The following is a 20,340-nucleotide window of genomic DNA, read 5'->3' as shown; positions in this document are numbered from 1 at the left end:
TTTCAGAGGTACTGTAGATGCAGATAAAAATTAGTTTTAATTTGCAACCTGATGGAGGTCAGTATAGATGGACTAATAGAGAAAGTCCGACACACTACTAGAAGGCCAAATATTTTTTCAGAGCTAAATGCAGAAAAAAATTATATTCAGTTTGCAACCTGGTGGAGGTCAGTATAGATGGACTAATACAACAAGTCCCACACACAGGTAGAAGCCCAAATATTTTTTCAGAGGTACTGTAGATGCAGATAAAAATTAGTTTTAATTTGCAACCTGATGGAGGTCAGTATAGATGGACTAATAGAATGATGCTATGCCCAAAAGATTTTACTTCGCTAGGTGCAGTAAAAAAATTGGTATTCTATACACAGGTGGTATATCTTGCAACACAGATAGGCTACTCCACTGACTAACACACTCTGCAATAGGCCAAAAAGGATTAGCTTTGCTAGATTCAGCCAAATGCTGTGAAAAAAACTTGCACAGCACTGGCACAGACCTGCCTGGCAAAAACTGATAGGAACTGATGTAACCTAGTCCTGAAAAGGACTCCAATTACAATTAGTCTTTACTCCCACAACCTATCTATTTAAGAGCACAGACCTCCCTGATAAAAGTCGTAGGAAATGCTGTAACCTAGTCCTTAAAAGGACTGCAATCACAACTATTCCCTACTCCCAAGCTATCTGTAGATTTGTGCGAAAATTGGCTTGAAATTAACAAGGTATAGCGCACACAGCAACAGCGGTGCCGTCTAACACGCAGCTGCAGCAGTGAGAAAATGGTGGCGACGGGGAAAATGGCTTGGTCTTATAGGGCAAGGACATGTGACATACACTGCCAATCACACATGCACTTGCTTGTGTGAAAAAAAGCACTTCGCTCCGTGTGTGCGCTGCTGATAGGCTGACAGATTGCACCTCCCCACTGCAAATGCGGGAAAGAGAAAAAAAAATGGAGATCTTCATTGTTCCTGCAGAGATCCATCCCCTGCCCCTCCCCCCACCCCGTTGTACACTCAAACTGCGTATTAACATTAATTTTCATCATTACTGAGAAAAAATCCAGTTATGATTTTGGTGCACGAACAGTTATCGAACATAACCTCGAACAGCCGAATTTTTCTCAAATTGTTCGTGTTCGCCGAACGGCTCGAACACCGCCCAAAACAGCTCGAATTTGAGATTGGCGAACAGTTCGAGTAGAACAACGCTCATCTCTAGTTACAAGTCCAGTTCCCAGCAGGATGTGCAGACAAGACACAATATTCTAGGTAAAGGCCACATGTCAACGAGCATGACATTTATACATGTTCAGAATTTTTATGGACGGGCGTAAGGTCTTCGCCACTTTTTATCCGTACAGGGAAATAATTAAATTGTAGTGGTGTTTAAACCTAGTCACATCAATAAGGCTTATAGAAAGGTGCCAGCTGCATGCTTATGTGTGGTGCACCATGATGGCCACCAGTCCATTACTCACACCCATCTTATTAGATAAGGTTAGCTGCCCAGCTTTTCAGGTTTTCGTTTCATGACAACTGCTCATATGTAACAGGTAATGACATTGGTCATTTGTTACAGTACATAGATCAGCCCTAATAAAAATACTCAGGCCATCTGCGGAAAGATGCGGTGGCAATGCTGAGCATAGAGCACCACCAAGTGTCTACAATGATTATATCATGCTGAGGAAGCACGATCATTTTATTAAAGGTGAATTTATGCTACATGATTGCGGTAGTTAAAATGATTGCCGATCGGCTACTTGCAAAGCAATTGTTTAATAGCCTGTTTAGTTAGGACGAACATACGTGCAGTCTACACAAAACAATGGCTCACAGGCAGTCATCGTTCTTGGCACATGTTTACACTGGACAATGTGCATGATGAGAGCAAGGATTTTTAAGAAAGCTTAAATATCATTTCACCTAATGAACAAGCTCGTTTATGACAAATCGACTAGTTTAAAAGTGCCTCAACCCCCTGGTATATGGGGGCTAGGTGCCATCATTTTTCGGAGACTGACAATTAACTCGCTGTTATTTTAGTTGCCAAAAAAACCAAGCACCAAACTGACCTGACTATACAGAAAGCAAGGGCACATTTTTACAAGTCGACAGCGGCCGTTAAACATCCAACAATCAGGTATATGCACTGGTCGATTAATGGCCTGTTTAGATAAGCTGCCGAGCATTCAATCATTCTGTGCCCACAGAACATTTTATTGGCAGCACATGTTCTCTATACACATGACAATGCGCTACCAATAACAATGAATTTTAGGCTGAATTCACACTTTCATGTATCCCACTCTGTGACTTACAGACTGGACAAGAGCGTCCGGACCCAAGCTCAACAGCTTAACCCCTTCCAGACGCGGCCTGACCTTCTTCCCAGAGCCATAATATTTTAATTTTTCTGCCCAAATGAGGGCTTGAGAGACTGGTTGTACTTTTGAAAGACACTATTCATTTTACCATATAGTGTACTGAAAAATGGGGGAAAAAAACAAGTGCAGTGAAATTGTTTTTTTGGGAATTGTTCTTACGACGTACAAGGTGTGGTACAAATGACCTCGCAATATGATTCTGCTCATCAGTTCGATTATGGCGATGCCAAACTTGTCCAGGTCTTTATTACTTTAGTGGTGAAAAAAATAAGAAGTTAGAATAAAAAAATTTTGCGGACTGCGTCGGCATTTTCCGAGACCCGTAATGTTTTCATTTTTCGGTCAATGGAGCCGTTTGACAGCTTAATTTTTGCTGGTTGAGACATTTTTATTGATACCAATTTGAAATAGATATGAATTTTGATCGCTTGTTACAAAATTTTTTTGTGGTATTGCAGCAGTGAAAAAAAAAAAATAATTTTAGCATTCTTGAATTTTTTACCATGCTGTACTCACCTTTCCCAGGTCCACCTGCATGTCTCACCACTGCCTGGTGTCTGGCTCTAGATGTGGCAGCCAAACAGCATGCTCTGTGGCACTGAGCAGGGGACGTTCAGTCTACATGGGAATGCTCTGCTCAGAGACACGGAGCTCACGGTATGGCTGCTGCGCTATTAACGTGACATCAGCTCCGTAGCCAAAAACAGATGTAGGGAGCAGTAGCTAGACTCACCGGTGGACCCAGGGAGGGAGAATGTAGCAAGGTTTGTTTCTTTACAATAACCTGCAGTCGAGAATTAACATTTACTGAAGGGAACAACCCCTTTAGGCTGGATTAAATATCACACCTGATGAGTGAGTTTTTTCTTGTTCATCAGGTGATTGTTATTATATTTACACTGGATGACAATCAGGAACAAGTGGTTCCACAAATGTGTGTTCCCTATTTATCGACACATTTAAATGGGCCTTAAGTGTGTCTTTACAACAGTGTCGACCACAGAAAGTAAAATAGCTACACCATTATTTATCAACCATATGCTTACATGTAGTGATGAGAGCAAGCTGTCTAACCGCCACCAAACATGCGGCTGCGGGGACTTGAACATGCCACTTGAGCACCCGCGATACTCGGTGCATACCTGAGCACCCTAGGCAAACTTGAGTAACGCGCTTACGCTCATCACTACTTACATGTAATTAATGAAACTAAAAATTAAAATACATGACACTTCTCCTTTAATTAAACATGTATTGGCTGACATTAGTTTTAATCGTACCTTCATCTGCAGGTTGCCGGGAAGAAGGTTGTGGGCTGCTTGGTCCATCTCTGTCCTTCTCTGATGGAGCCCTTTTCATCACAGAAGGAAGAATTGTGGTTTTGGGAGAGCAGGACCCAGATGGGGATTCTAGGATGTCTTCTGTTAACATTTAAGAAAAAAAAAGAAAAAAAATCATTTTGGAAAAAATGTGATCTACATAACAGGGTCACTATTATATATGTATACCATATGACTCCTATGTGATTCTTTTTTATATTGCCTCCTTTCCTTTGCCCTTGTTTAGGCATTTTATATACTCAATATACTGGAAATGGGATTTATTTTCCATGGTCACAATTATATTAAATACATATTTGTCCTCCACCCTGTTTACAAATATTTATGTCACCATTATTTTATTCTCCATTTCTTTGTCTTTGTTGTGTCCATTCCATGCCCCACCTCTCCTCCATTGTTGGTCACAATCTCCCCCCCTATAAGCCTCCTCCACTGGCGGATGCACTGGACTGATAACGTTTGGCTGGTTGTATTCCGTGAAGTTTCTACAACTTTCTTGTATAAGAGAAATTACACAGGAGTAAAAAATGCAGAGATAATAGTGGGCCTTCCGTCCTCTAGTGGGTACTGGCATATGCCCTGACTATTGCGGAAAAGACTGTTTTTTTATTTGTATTTAAGTGCATTACCTGTTTACTTTAATAGGTAAATTGCTCTTACCGGTGCGGGAGCCACTCCTGGGTTTCTGAGGCACAGATGGACGTGCTGTTAGGGCAGGCTTGGTTGACTGCAGAGGTGGCTTAGGACTTGTTGGTGTACTAGAAGAACTTTTTGAACGCACACTACCTTCTGACTTGACTTCGCCTTTTACATTTTTTTCTGGACAAGAACTTGTAGAGTCACCTCTCGAAAATTTGGGAACTGGAAGAATAAAACAGACAGTGTAGTTATATTCCTATAAGCACTAAAAAATTACATATTCACCAGAGCTATAACCAGAGAACATCATATCAGTCTAAAGTTATTTTCTGGTGAATGACTCTTCTGCCTTCACAGCCAAGGTGCATCTTGAATGATCTTGCGATTGTTTCAGCTTTGCAAGACTTTCTGAAGCATGCCCATAGTGAACACAAAGAAATGCCAGAAGAGAAACAACAATAGGTCATCGGCGCTGCTCATAGAGATCCGAAAGGGTGGTCCAGGATACAAATTAGACTTTATGCAGTTTTATTATTAACGCGTTTCGAAGTCTTCAGACTTCTTCATCAGGATATAAACACATACATGAAGACTTCAAAACGTGTTGATGATAAAACTACATCAAGTCTACTTTGTACCATGGACCATTCTTTCGGATGTCCATCAGCACTGCAGACGACCCACCTGTGGTTTCTCTTCTGGCATTTCAACATTTTTTTTTTAACCAGAGGGACTGCAGCAGCTTGATCATTTAAGCTTGACCTTTGTTGTGTGATACACAACTTTACCAGGTGAGCAATTCCCTGCACCATTTTGTTCTTTATCATTGGATAAGACCCTAATGTGCTTTTTGCTCCTCAGCTTTTTCCTACATAGTTAACTCATGACTAGTGTTGAGCTTTCCGATACTGAAATATCGGGTATCGACCGATATTCGCGGTATCGGAGTTCCGATACTGAGTTCCGATACTTTTAGAATATCGAATACCGGAATCGGAAGTTCCCAAAATGCCTGCACTCTGCAGTGTCTCTGAAGCATGACAAGCTGGATGGCAGCGCTCAGCTTACTGTACTTGTCATTTAGTGTAAAGGATTTATTAAAAAAAATATTAGTGTTTTCATGCACCGTCTCTTAAAAAAGCCGGCCGTCAATTAAGCAGCGGCATACACCGGTACCCGACAATTTACAACAGAAAGAATAGAGCAGCACACATATTAGATAGATAGAAACATGTTAGTCACATATATAAGAAGTACAGTGATAGTGTTGCTTACTGTACTTGTCATTTAGTGTAAAGGATTTATTAAAAAAAATAATAGTGTTTTCATGCACCGTCTCTTTAAAAAAGCCGGCCGGCAATTCAGCAGCGGTACCCGACAATTTACAACAGAAAGAATAGAGCATCACACATATATTAGATAGATAGAAACATGTTAGTCACATATATATGAAGTACAGTGATAGTGTTGATTACTGTACTTGTCATTTAGCGTTAAAATAAAGAATTTATTTAAAAAAAAATTGGCGTGGGGTTCCCCGTAATTTTAGTCTCTAGCGGAGGTTAAGCAGACGGCTGGGGCAGATGTTTGAAGCCTGGGAAGGGGGTAATACCCACGGAGCTTCCCAGGCTACTAATATCAGCCCCCAGCTGAATACCTAGCCTTTACTAGCTATTAAAATGGGGGAAACCCCCCCAAAAATGACGTGGGGTCCCCCCTATTTTAATAGCTAGCAAAGGCTAGGCAGACCGCTGGGGGCTGATATTAATAGCCCAGGAAGGGTGCCATGAATATTGGTCCCCTCCCAGGCTAGAAACATCAGCCGTCAGCCGCCCCAGAAATGGCGCATCCATAAGATGTCAGCTGGCATTATAAGCTGACATCAACCCCAGCCCTATTACCCCACTGCCACCGCTACAGAGCAGTGGGAAGAGCGAGGATAAGTGCCAGAATTGGCGCATCCTATGGATGCGCCATTTCTGGGACGGCTGGTGTTTCTAGCCTGGGAGGGGGCCAATATTCATGGCACCCTTCCTGGGCTATTAATATCAGCCCCCAGCTGTCTGCCTAGCCTTTGCTAGCTATTAAAATAGGGGGGACCTCACGTCATTTGTTTTTTGGGGTTCCCCATTTTAATAGCTAGTAAAGGCTAGGTATTCAGCTGGGGGCTGATATTAGTAGCCTGGGAAGCTCCGTGGGTATTACCCCCTTCCCAGGCTTCAAACATCTGCCCCAGCCGTCTGCTTAACCTCCGCTAGAGACTAAAATTACGGGGAACCCCACGCCAATTTTTTTTTAATAAATCCTTTATTTTAACACTAAATGACAAGTACAGTAACCAACACGGTCACTGTACTTCTTATATATGTGACTGACATGTTTCTATCTATCTAATCTGTGTGTGATGCTCTATCTTTCTGTTATAAATTGTCGGGTACCGCTGCTGAATTGCCGGCCGGCTTTTTTAAAGAGACGGTGCATGAAAACACTATTATTTTTTTAAATAAATCCTTTACACTAAATGACAAGTACAGTAACCAACACGGTCACTGTACTTCTTATATATGTGACTGACATGTTTCTATCTATCTAATCTGTGTGTGATGCTCTATTCTTTCTGTTCTAAATTGTCGGGTACCGGTGTATGCCGCTGCTGAATTGCCAGCTTTTCATGTTTCACTGTGAGCACTGTTCCCATCGATTTGGGCATCCACCTCCCCCAATACATTCTACATTATTCTTAGTTGTTTTACTTCATGTAGAATTAACCTACAAGGAAAGAAAGGGTTTATTTTCATTCCGATATTTGTGTCCCATTGACTTGCATTGGTTTCCGGTATCGGAATCGGCGATATCAGATACTTTTTGAGTATCGGCCCGATCCGATATTTCCTGATATCGGAAGTTATCGCTCAACACTAGTCATGACAAATTCCAAGGGAATGCATCACCTAGTTTTTTTAAATGATATTCAAAATTTGCTAAATAAGCCAACACTTGTTCTTTTCTTTTAATCAGTTTTTTATTTTCTGACTTAAGACTTTTGAATTTTAATTTTCTGTGCAGGATTGGGGGACAGCCATCTTGTCTGAACGGCTTCTCTGTTCTGTACAGCAGTTCAGAGGTTTGCTTTACAGCAGTCACAAGGACTGTGGAAATCTAACGTCTGGAGATGAACTTTTGACATCCATGGGAAAGTTTTCTAGGCATGATCTGTGACCTGTTGAAAGATAATTGTGCAGGGAGGGTGAGGTGGTGAGCTGTGTCTCTCACAGATTGTCAATAGGGGGTCCTGTATTATATGGATTCAGCTTTATATTAGAAGTGTCAGCCGTCATGTTAATCTTGCCTGAGGTGATAGTAAGGTGTCAGCTAATATTTGATCTCTATAGAACAGGTGTCAGTTCATGAGGTTCAATGGACAGGGTGAAAACTGCAAGATTCCAGGATTTTTTATGCACAGAGACAAGAAAAAAAAGAAGGAATAAACATGTAAAAAATAGCCAATATGACATTATTAAATAGAAACATAGGTCTAAAGCTACCAAATACTTAAGAAATGACATTACATACAAGGGTCAAACAAGACCACACAGTACATTCATAGAACGCAGCGTTAAAACTTTGTATTATGCCAATGACTATTCTGAAATGCTATACCCAATATATAATCATTAAACTAACCTGCTCCACTTCCATCAGCTTTCTCCACATCCAGTAAGTCTTTACTGCCAACATCACTGCCCATTTTCTGTTTGAGAAAAGAAGAGATGCAGTGAATAGAAATAAACCCTTTCAATGGCACAGGTGTATTTCACGTGTTTACTTGTTGCTTACTGGCAAATACCCAGAATCAGGTCTAAAAGGATTTCACCCTTGTAGTTGTTTACCGAGTGTTTACGCTATAATTGGTATATATTAGTTACCTATAGTATGTACTAAAAGTAGTTACTAATAGCATCGGCAATAGATTTATGTGACTTATTTTAGGTTAATAGAGGACTGGGGCTATTTGGTAGGCAATCTATAAGCATAGATCAGATTGTATATAGAATAAAGTGCTGTGGAATTAATGGCGAATAAAATAAATTAAACAGAGTTCCGATCAAAGATGAAACAAAATAATACGGATTCAGAAAAATAAATACAATTACAGTTGAATCTTCAGCAAATCATACATACCGTATGGTATAACTGCCACTTAAAGGGGTATTCAAGTTATCTCCTGAGCAGCTCAGAGCTATGCAGTCTCCTTACTTCCTAGTCTTTGGCAGGACAGGCTCTCCTCCTTGAGAGACAGGGCAGGTGCAGATGACCATTTACTCTCCATCTGAGAAAATCGGTCTGATTAGGCTAATCAGACTCGGAGTTTGATCAGAGTGGGATCCAATTTTCTCGTAGGTGGAGACAAAAAAAGTAGTTTCTCCACCTTTTCTATTATGTCAGTCTGTAAAAATTGGATCGTATTCGGATGTCATCAGAGTGCGTTCTGATTTTTTTCACGGACACAAAGTTAAATGGTCGAGTGCCATTCAATTCTCAGGCCGAAGAAAAACATCTGACATATGAAGAGCCCATCAAATAACATGGCTAGCACTCATCCAATTTATACGGTTGTCTGCACAAGCCTTTATGGGGAGCAGGACTATAGTATTAGGGCTTGCTCACATGAGAGAATCGGATCGATTATAGTAATGACACTCGACTCAAACTCTGATCAGAGTGTCAGTTTACTCTCACTTGAGAAAATCATGTCACAGGTGCGGAGAAGATGGAGAATTTCATTTCGCCCTAGTCTGTGTCCAGGTATATCTGACTGCACTTAGATGACATCTGAGTGCAGTCTGATGTTTTACACTCACTCAGACTTAAATGGGTGCATGTGATCAGATTTGCAGAGCCACTCGCAGCATGCTGTGATTTTTTTTCTCATGTCAAATCACCATGAGAAATTAAAGTTGATCATCACTGCCTCATTAAAAATATCGGTCCGAGACCTATATGATAAAGCATTGGAAAGCACTCGTCCGAGCTATACGCTTGTGTGAGTGAGCCCTTAGTAGAACTATGGAACTCGGCATAAGTTCTGTTTTAACATATTGAGTGGATTGTTCTGGAGTGTTATCACTTAACTTGAATATAGAGATAACAGGGCATTTGAACAAGCACACGGCTCTGGACAGCGGCAGCCAGCCAAGCTGATCCGTGATTAGGACACCTGCTCTTTTGCAAGATTTAGAACAGTAGCTGGTAAGAAGGTAAGTAGGAGATAAAGGGAGGTGAACAGGTAACTGCTATATGGAAATCAATGGACTAGAGAGAGGTGGCTGGGATATTAGGAGTTTACCTCTGTACAACAATACACTCCCTGACATTTACACTCCCTGAAGTTATGTCGCTTATCCATGTTATGTAAATAAAAGCTTATAACCTGACGTTAAATTCATACATTGGTTTTATATTGTAAATTACTCTTTTGAAAGCTGAAACCCTCCCAAATTTGGTTTAGGTTAAGAAAATAAATTGGCATCAACGCTGAAATATTGATCATTTAATGAACACAGAATGGTCATATTTTGGCAAGACAAAAGTTTTGTCGCCTGGTCATATAATGCACCCAATCCTAGTTTACATAACATGGATAAGCGACATAACTTCTATCAGGGAGTGTAGAACTACTGCGCTCCAGGCACTAGTGGCTGAACTCCATGAATATGAGCTGTACACTATCTAAGATAAAAGCTCTCACTGCAGGACAATAAAAGCATATAGGAAAAGCAAGTCAATTGCAAACTTGCTTATTTTCATGCAGTCTTATAAATTAAAGCGGTTTAAAAAATTGAGACTACATCTTCTAAAGGTTCTTTCAAAAGAAAAAATGAACATCTCTAACCACTCATTAAATTAACCATAAAGCAACAGGATCACAGCCATCTGATAGCTTCACATTGAGAAATATGATCACAACATTTTTTTCTAATGACCGCAAGTGTTTCCCTATGGAAATATGGTAGATGGTGACTTTGTAACCATGTCACTGCAATACAGCAATTTAACCAGGACTCAGACAACACATGTATACCCAGCAGGACTCACATACAGAAATATTGTTGTGTTGTCCCAGCCTTAAAGTTTGAGATGCAATTGACTTTCGGATACCTATAAATATTAATTAGCTCATGGAGGGAAAAATAGAACTGGAAAGTCATACTAAAGAAGAGCAAATCCTCCCGGCATTATATTTTATGGCGCACGTAGATTATAAGCAGTAAGTGAATTTGTGAGAACAAGATAAAATAAAACACTAGGTGGAGGTAAAGGACTAGAAACCTTTGTTCTGAGCACTTTACTGCTGCTAAACTCCATATGTGCACATTTTGTTGCTGCTGCAGCCTGGTGATACCTTACCTTCTGCAAAGACCATCCATTATTAAATGAGGCGCCAAATAACTATACTTTTAACATATCAAGATTTATCCTAGCTCTCTAGATAACAATGGATCAGAAACAGTGGGAAGTGTTTCTCAAATCCAAAGAAAAACTAATAGAAGACCCAAGGAATCCTCTTTACATTCGGTCACTAGTAACATTAAAGATGATGTATAAAAAGCAATGCGTGATGATAAAATAACATGAAGCATTATATATTGTACATTTTTATATTAGAATAACAGGAGATATTTAAAGGGGTTGCTCGGCCTTAGGGCACAAGTCTGCAGTGACGTTGTGACTGCAAACTTGTTAATCCTCGCATCGCCGCACTGCCCATCATTGCGGCATGTGACTGCATGTATGCAAACCGCATACTTGCGCTCATGCAACCGCCACTGACACTGCAATGTGCAGATTCACTAATCTGCAGTCATAGAGGGACTGCAGACTTAAGCACTAAGGCCAGACAACCCCCTTTAAGTATATCCAAACCCCATTTTATTTTTGCTTTGTATATACAGCTCAAATAGGGTACGCCCGTCTTAGAATGTCATGACATTTTTCTAGGATAAGCCATAATACACTGATCCAATGGAGTCAGACATCAGGTCTTTCACCCAAATAAAGGACACCGGTTCTTCTACACAACAAAGCCTGCAGTCACGACGTGTACAGGGAACACCACCACAGTACCATACTACAGAATATGGCTATGTTGAAGTCCCCTGCACAGTGGGTGGATGGGGTCATTTCTGTGTAGAAATAAGAAAAAATAAGCAAAATACCTACAACACTTGAGAAAAATTAAGAAACGTTTGAATGTTATGGTTTTACATTTGTGGACATAAAAATAAAAAATAATGTGGTCCTTAGAAGGTCTTAAAAATAGATAAATATGATCGGCAATGAAAAACAAAGTGACAAATTTATTGGGCCATTATCAAACCTAGGCCAAAATGCAGATGCACGGTGTGAAAAATTAAAGAGAACCTGTCACCAGGTTTTCCCAATACAAACTACAGCCACCATCTTCACAGTAGTCTAGCAATCTGCAAATAAGCCCCCAACCTACTCGGCATAACCAAAAAATACCTATTACAATCCCCTCATACAAAACGGTCCAGTTAGCACTGCTGGTCTTGCCTGGCACCTCCTCTCTCCCGGCAACAGCTGTCCTCCTGCCGTATTTGATGTACACGATGTGTCCATCCACAAAAAGTGCCCCCAATCTTTCTCCTGTTCAGGCATAATTCGCTCTGCCCTGCTGAGGGCAGAGCAAAGCAGTGTAATCTGCATGCGCTGGCTTTACTTCTGGACCATCAGCACTTTTTTGTCCTCTCTTGCCGTATGCACATTACAGTGCTTTGCTCCGATTTCAGAAGGGCAAGGCGAATACGCCTGCGTAGGAGAGAGATTGGGGGCGCTGTGTTGATGTAGGACGTGTAAACCACATGAAATAGGACAGGAGGACAGCGATTGTGGGGAGAAAGAAGGAGCCGAGCAAGACCAGCGATAGGCATCAGACTGAACCGCACCTTATGAAGGGATTATAAAAGGTATTTTTTGGGCTATGCAGAGGGGGTTGGCTGGACTGTGGTAAAGGTTGTGGCTGTAGTTTATATTGAAGAAAAACAGGGTGACAGGATTCCTTTAAAGGGGTTGTGCCACCATAAAGAATACTTTTAACCAAGCAGAAAATTTGGAAATAAATTATATTGTAATTTACATTTATTAAAAATTATGCTCCGTTCAATAAATATAAAGCTTTTACCTCTGAAGTATGCTCCCTGACATTATTCAATTCCGTCCTCATAGTGGGCGATCAGCTGGTCGAGTTTGCGCAGTTCCTGTCATTATAAGATGTCCCCACAAACTCCCCACTCCCAGTGTGCACAACATAATCTCCCTCATACAAGTCTGACAGCGCAGGGAGAGTGTCAGTGAATCTTCCCAACCCCCCTCTGGGTGAGATCACTCTGCTCCACAGACCTGTGAGCTCGGGAAGCGTCTCTCTACTATCGCGCTCACAGGTCTGTGGAGCAGAACAATCTCACCCAGAAGGGGGTTGGGAAGACTCATTGACACGCTCTGTGCTTTCAGGAATCTGCTCCCTGCGCTGTCAGATCTGTATGAGGGAGATTACGTTGTGCACACTGGGGGTGGGGAGTTGAGGGGGCCTCTTATAAAATGACAGGAACTGAGCAAACTCGAACAGCTGATCACCCACTGCGAGGACGGAATGGAAAAAATGCCAGGGGACGCCAGGGAGCATACTTCAGAAGATAAAACTTGGTATTTATTGAACAGAGCATACATTTTTAATAAATGTAAATTCCAAAACCATTTATTTCCACATTTTCTGCTTGGTTAAAAGTATTCTTTATGGTGGCACAACCCTTTTAAGTAAACCCAATGGATCAACAGCTTGTAGAAGCATCTTTAGCAGCAATAACTTGATGCTGTCATCATTTGTATGACCATCAGTTTTTCTCATTCTGGAGAAATTTTGGCCCAGTCTTTTTTGCAACTTTGCTTAAGTTCATTGACTTATGCGGGAATAGGCTTATGCACAGCTTTCTTCAAGTCCCGCCACTGCTTTTCAATCGGATAGAGGACAGGACTTAGATTTGGCCATTGCAACATTTGGAATCTTCTCTTTCAGCCACTCTAATTTGCTAGCATGCTTGGTCCAGTTTCAGCCAAGCTTTAGCTTTTGGGTGGATCACCTCACATTTGATTCTAGAATACTTTAATATACAGAGGAGTTCATAGTCTACTCAATGACTACAATGTGCCCATGTCATGCGGCTGCAAAACAAGCCTAAATCATTAGTTTTCACCAAGCATGGAAAGAGGCATTGTAGCAAAACCTCTCCACTTTGATCTCGTCTGTCCAAAGGACATTGTTCCAGAAGTCATATGGTTTGTTCAGATACTACTTTGCAAATGCTAAATTCTTTTTAGAAAGAAAGCGGCTTTCTTTAGGCAACCCTTCCAAACAAGTCATACTTGTTCAAGTTCATGACAGTACAAATAAAGACAAGGCTGGACACCTGTGAACTAGACTCAATCCCGTCTCACCTCATCCCAAATTTTACTGCAGTCTTCATCCCAACCCTAACCCACCTCTTCAACCGGTCACTAACAACTGGTATCTTCCCCTCATGCTTCAAACATGCCTCGATCACACCCTTCCTCAAAAAGCCATCCCTTGACCCATCCTCTTTGACTAGCTATCGCCCCATATCACTGCTCCCCTATGCCTCAAAACTACTGGAACAACACGTCCATTTTGAGCTGTCCTCCCCCCACCTCTCCTCCTGCTCCCTCTTTGACCGCCTCCAATCTGGCTTCCGACCGTACCATTCTACTGAAACTGCACTGCCTAAAGTCACCAATGACCTACTGAACGCTAAATCCAAGCGACACTACTCTGTCCTTCTCCTTCTGGACCTGTCATCTGCCTTTACACAGTAGACCATTCCCTCTTACTACAGACTCTCGGCATCACCGACTTGGCCCTATCTTGGATCTCCTCATACCTAACAGACATTCAGTGTCTCCCACTCACACGCCACCTCCTCATCTCGCCCCTTATCTGTCGGTGTCCCCAAGGCTCAGTTGTAGGACCCCTACTCTTCTCAATCTACACCTTTGGCGTGGGACAGCTCAGAGTCTCACGGCTTTCAGTATCACCTCTATGCTGATGACACACAGATCTACCTCTCTGGACCTGATATCACCTTCTTACTAACCAGAATCCCACACTGCATGTCCGTTATTTCATCTTTCTTCTTCTCTGCTAGATTCCTAAAACTTAATATGGATAAAACTGAATTCATCATCTTTCCCCCATCTCGCTCAACCCCCCCCATCTGACCTATCAAAGTCAATGGCTGTCCACTCTCCCCAGTCCCGCAAGCTCGCTGCCTCGGGGTAACCCTTGACTCTGATCTCTCCTTCAAACCTCATATCCAAGCCCTTTCCACTTCCTGCCAACTCCAGCTCAAAAATATTTCCAAGATCCGCACATTCCTCAACCATGAATCTGCTAAAACCCTAGTGCACGCTCTCATCATCTCTCTCCTCGACTACTGCAACCTCGCCTTGTCTTATCTTATCCAGATGAAGAAGTTAGGCAAAAACTTTGAAACGCGTTGATGATTTTAACTTATAACAGACAATGAACTAATAAAAAGTGATCCAAAAAACCCTCTTTGGAACAAGATGGTATGCTTCTTCCACGTGGACAGCCGGTAGCGCAGTGAAAACTGGTCTTTCTTCCTTTATTGTTTCCTGACCCAGTGATCGACGGTTCTGCAGTAGCTGGTATATACTTACATTTAGTTGCAGGTTGCAATTTGTCAAGGTGAGTGCAAATTCAATACCTTCAATTGTTTCTAACCAGTTAAAGCCCTATGTTGCATTCATTATTTTTCCAGTAATTTTATTTTACCGATCTATGGCTGACTACTCTCTGTGCAGATGGAGATTGCACGAGAGTGCCATCTATAGCATGAATAAAGGTCCTGTTGTGGTAAATATCAGCAATCCAGAAAACATGACAACATTGGAATGGAATCAAGCCAATTACTTCTGGTTCTCTCGAACTTGTTAAAATAGCTGGTTTGGAAAACTGGGATTGGGAGTGGAAGAGGGGGTTTATAAGAAATCCAGGAATGGCCCTTCCTGCATTAATTGCATCTGCGTCACTAAATACCATTGTGTATTCTGCCTCTTATTTGATTATTATGTTTTGTCATTGCAGTAAAAATAATTTTCCGCAGCTCGCTACCCTGTAGACATGACTCACTCCAGGTAGGGAACCTGTAAAATTTAAAATTTGAATCCCACCCTTGGATAAAATGTTTCATCAATTCTACAACATTTTCGGAGTATATACAGAAAATCTGAGCTTGTGCAGCCTTCTCGTCACATGATCAGTGAGGAATAAAATGTTCAGCTCTAAACCACATACCTTGTTTGCTGCTCTTCTTTCTTGTTTTGCTTTCATCTCGGCTAACAATCCACTCCCCATCACTTGGACACCGTATCTCCTTCCACTCTGTGGACTGCTTTTGCTGTCACTTTTGCCAATATCGTCAAGCTGCAAATTCTCCTCCAAAGAGTCTGGTGTTTTAAGCTCCTCTGACCTCTCGGTACTACTGCTGGGTCCACTACTCCCAGCACTTGCACTGGAACTTACTGCTCCATTGCCATCAGTAACTTTATCCTTCTTACTAGTGTCAGGAGCGGGACTTTTAATGGCTGGCTTAGGAGAAGGCGGTTCTTCAGTCACTATAACTGTTTGCGGACGTTCTGACTTGGATCTAGATTTAATCAGATTGAGAAAGCCACTTTTTCTGGATTCCCGTTTCTTTTTCTCTTCACCCTCATAAATATCTTGTGATTCTCCTCCTTTCAGGGAATGTTTTCTGTAAAACAAGTCAGTAAAATTAATTGCCATATTAAGAACAAAAAAACAAATATAAAAAATGTCTTAGATTTATTGGATAATTCCAGACTTTATTAATTCCTGGGGTGAGTCTTCTTTATTTTCTGTGTTTGGAGGTAAATTTGAAATCTATGTAAGAGAATGGCTAAAGTCCAAAAATATCCAAACTATTATAGGATTAGAAATGGCGCCTTCAAATGAAGAACTGGACAAAAAAAGCATGCAAGTGCAGCACACAGAATACCGCTGGTGAGCTAATGGCCTGAATATTGCCATTTAGAATCATTCCTTACATTTAAATACTACATGCTCATGTCAGACATAACACATACTAAAGATTATGTACAGGTAGCTTTGATCACAAAACTGTAGGATTTGTTTTTGTATTTCAGTAGATATGCAGAACTGTGTGTATCCATGGTAACAGACAACACAACAAATAAACGCTGTGTAGTCAGATACCACAGTCACATGTTTTCTTTTGTACCCCATTTCTAAATTATTATTATTTTTTTATTATTATAGCACCATTTATTCCATGGCGCTTTAAAGGAATCCGGACCCTGGTCAGGTTATCCCAATACAAACTATGGCCTCTACCTTTACTGCTATCTAGCAAGCTGTATGCAAGTGCGCAATCCTCTCTGATTTCCCCTCAAAATATCTGATCTTTTATTATCCCTCCCCAATACAGCGCAGTCCGGTCCGATGGGTGTTGCTGGTCTTGCTTCGGTGCCTCCTTTCTCATTGCAATGGCCATCCTCCGGCCCTGCTTCATATGGATGCCGCCATCCACACAGTGTTCCCAATCGCACTCCTGTACAGGCGTACTTTTATCTCCCTGCTGAGGGCAGAGCAAAGTACTGTAATGCGCATGCACCGGAAGAGCCCAAAGAGTGTTGATGACCCTAAAGTAAAGCTGGCGCATGCGCATTACAGTACTTTGCTCTGCCCTCAACATCGAGATAAAAGTACGCCTGTGCAGCAGCACGATTGGGAACACTGAGGATGATGGAGGACACGTCATCCACGTGAAGCAGAGCAGGAGGACGTTGATTGCAAGGAGGCACTAAAGCAAGATTAGCGATGCCCATCGAACCGCACTGTGCCATATGGGAGGGGAATAATAAAAGGTATTTTTTGGACAATGCAGAAGGGGTTGGGGACTTTTATACAGCTTGCTAGACTGCTGTAAAATAGGCATTAAAAGGTTGTGGCTGTAGTTTACATTGGGAAAACCTGGTGATAGGATCCCTTTAAGCACACACTGTTGAATAAGCGCAGGCCACATATACTTCCCTTCACATTTTAAATGACCTTGTCAGAGACAATTGTCCAACTCTGTATATAATGAGAATGAAGATTTTTTTAAATTGTAAGCCCAAATAAAAAAAATATATATGAATATATATTAAATATACAGGGTGGTCCAAAAGTAGGTGGACAGAAAATAATAACATTTATTTTGATTTATATACAGTACAGACCAAAAGTTTGGACACACCTTCTCATTTAAAGATTTTTCTGTATTTTCATGACTTTGAAAATTGTACATTCACACTGAAGGCATCAAAACTATGAATTAACACATGTGGAATTATATACTTAACAAAAAAGTGTGAAACAACTGAAAATATGTCTTATATTCTAGGTTCTTCAAAGTAGCCACCTTTTGCTTTGATGACTGCTTTGCACACTCTTGGCATTCTCTTGATGAGCTTCAAGAGGTAGTCACCGGAAATGGTTTTCACTTCACAGGTGCGCCCTGTCAGGTTTAATAAGTGGGATTTCTTGCCTTATAAATGGGGTTGGGACCATTAGTTGTGTTGTGCAGAAGTCAGGTGGATACACAGCTGATAGTCCTACTGAATAGACTGTTAGAATTTGTATTATGGCAAGAAAAAAGCAGCCAGGTAAAGAAAAACGAGTGGACATCATTACTATAAGAAATGAAGGCCAATCAGTCCGAAAAATTGGGCAAACTTTGAAAGTGTCCCCAAGTGCAGTTGCAAAAACCATCAAGCGCTACAAAGAAACTGGCTCACATGAGGACCGCCCCAGGAAAGGAAGACCAAGAGTCACCTCTGCTTCTGAGGATAAGTTTATCCGAGTCACCAGCCTCAGAAATCGCAGGTTAACAGCAGCTCAGATTAGAGACCAGGTCAATGCCACACAGAGTTCTAGCAGCAGACACATCTCTACAACAACTGTTAAGAGGAGACTTTGTGCAGCAGGCCTTCATGGTAAAATAGCTGCTAGGAATCCACTGCTAAGGACAGGCAACAAGCAGAAGAGACTTGTTTGGGCTAAAGAACACAAGGAATGGACATTAGACCAGTGGAAATCTGTGCTTTGGTCTGATGAGTCCAAATTTGAGATCTTTGGTTCCAACCACCGTGTCTTTGTGCGACGCAGAAAAGGTGAACGGATGGACTATACATGCCTGGTTCCCACCGTGAAGCATGGAGGGGGAGGTGTGATGGCGTGGGGGTGTTTTGCTGGTGACACTGTTGGGGATTTATTCAAAACTGAAGGCATACTGAACCAGCATGGCTACCACAACATCTTGCAGCGGCATGCTATTCCATCCGGTTTGCGTTTAGTTGGACCATCATTTATTTTTCAACAGGACAATGACCCCAAACACACCTCCAGGCTGTGTAAGGGCTATTTGACCAAGAGGGGTAGTGATGGGGTGCTACGCCAGATGACCTGGCCTCCACAGTCACCAGACCTGAACCCAATCGAGATGGTTTGGGGTGAGCTGGACCGCAGAGTGAAGGCAAAAGGGCCAACAAGTGCTAAGCATCTCTGGGAACTCCTTCAAGATCGTTGGAAGACCATTTCCGGTGACTACCCCTTGAAGCTCATCAAGAGAATGCCAAGAGTGTGCAAAGCAGTCACCAAAGCAAAAGGTGGCTACTTTGAAGAACCTAGAATATAACACATATTTTCAGTTGTTTCACACTTTTTTGTTAAGTATATAATTCCACATGTGTTAATTCATAGTTTTGATGCCTTCAGTGTGAATGTGCAATTTTCATAGTCCTGAAAATACAGAAAAATCTTTAAATGAGAAGGTGTGTCCAAACTTTTGGTCTGTACTGTATAAAATTATATTTACTAACACAAGCATAACATTGACAATTCAATTTTATTCTGAACAATAATACAAAAGCCCTTAAATTTTATCAACGCAGGTGCTCAAACTGTTTTCCATTATAATTTGCACAGCTTTGAAGTCTGCCTCTTACGCTTCGACAAACTTTTTTGCACAAGTCTCTTTGGGTATTAATTTCTTAAAATGCATCTCTTATGTAATTTTTCAAATCACTGACACCTTTTTGGTTTTCGACTATAAAACTTTGTCCTTGAGTACTCCCCAAAAGAAAAAATCCATTGGGGTCAAGTCTGGTGAACGTGCTGGCCAATCAAGTGGGCTTCTTCGGCCAATCCATTTATTAGGAAATGTTTCATCAAGATACTCGTGGACTACTCTTGAATAATGTGGAGGGGCCCCATCTTGTTGGAAATAAAGGTCATTTGAATTAGGCTGTTGCTGTAACTGGGGAACAACTTGATTCATTAGAATTTCGAGATACTTATCTCCTGTGACTGTTCCATCAAAAAATATTGGTCCTAAAACACCAAAACTTGAAATACCACCCCAAACATTGACACCAGGCTCATTTAGTTGTTGCTCTAATGTTAAATGCATGTTCTCATTATACCAGTAAATACAATTATGTCTGTTAATATGGCCGGATAATTTGAAAGAAGCTTCATCACTCCACATAATGTTATCTAAAATTACTGGATTTTGTTTGATAAATCTCCCCCTTCATAACCTTATTACACTTTCTGTCCACCTACTTTTGGACCACCCTGTATATATATGGTAATTTTTTTTCAGGGTTTTTTTTTTTTTTTATCATTGTAGTTTGAGGAGATAAAAAAATGAAAAAGTACAAAAAATAAAACCGTGAAATAGCGAAGTATGTAATACAAAAAAAAAAAAAATTCTGGTTAATTATTAAACATTTATTCCGCAGCGGGATTTTCCAATCATTTGGTATGTCACTA

General features: G+C 41.2%; 1 protein-coding gene across 3 annotated transcripts in view; it reads right to left on the bottom strand.

The window, feature by feature from the left end:
- Positions 1–20,340, bottom strand: part of CARMIL1 (capping protein regulator and myosin 1 linker 1) — a 344,138-nt gene that overhangs the window by 10,076 nt on the left and 313,722 nt on the right. For all 3 annotated transcript variants that reach the window (XM_073678871.1, XM_073678872.1, XM_073678873.1), the window contains 4 exons: positions 15,781–16,237; positions 8,055–8,121; positions 4,392–4,592; positions 3,672–3,812 (listed from right to left, as the gene is read on the bottom strand). In XM_073678871.1, coding sequence (XP_073534972.1) covers positions 3,672–3,812; positions 4,392–4,592; positions 8,055–8,121; positions 15,781–16,237 — 866 coding nt within the window. The remainder of the gene's footprint in view (positions 1–3,671; positions 3,813–4,391; positions 4,593–8,054; positions 8,122–15,780; positions 16,238–20,340) is intronic.

Source organism: Phyllobates terribilis, unplaced genomic scaffold (assembly GCF_046119375.1).
Source record: "Phyllobates terribilis strain yellow unplaced genomic scaffold, ASM4611937v1 Scaffold_4__5_contigs__length_816908805, whole genome shotgun sequence".
Taxonomy (NCBI): Eukaryota; Metazoa; Chordata; class Amphibia; order Anura; family Dendrobatidae; genus Phyllobates; species Phyllobates terribilis.
This window is presented reverse-complemented; position numbering and strand designations above follow the sequence as displayed.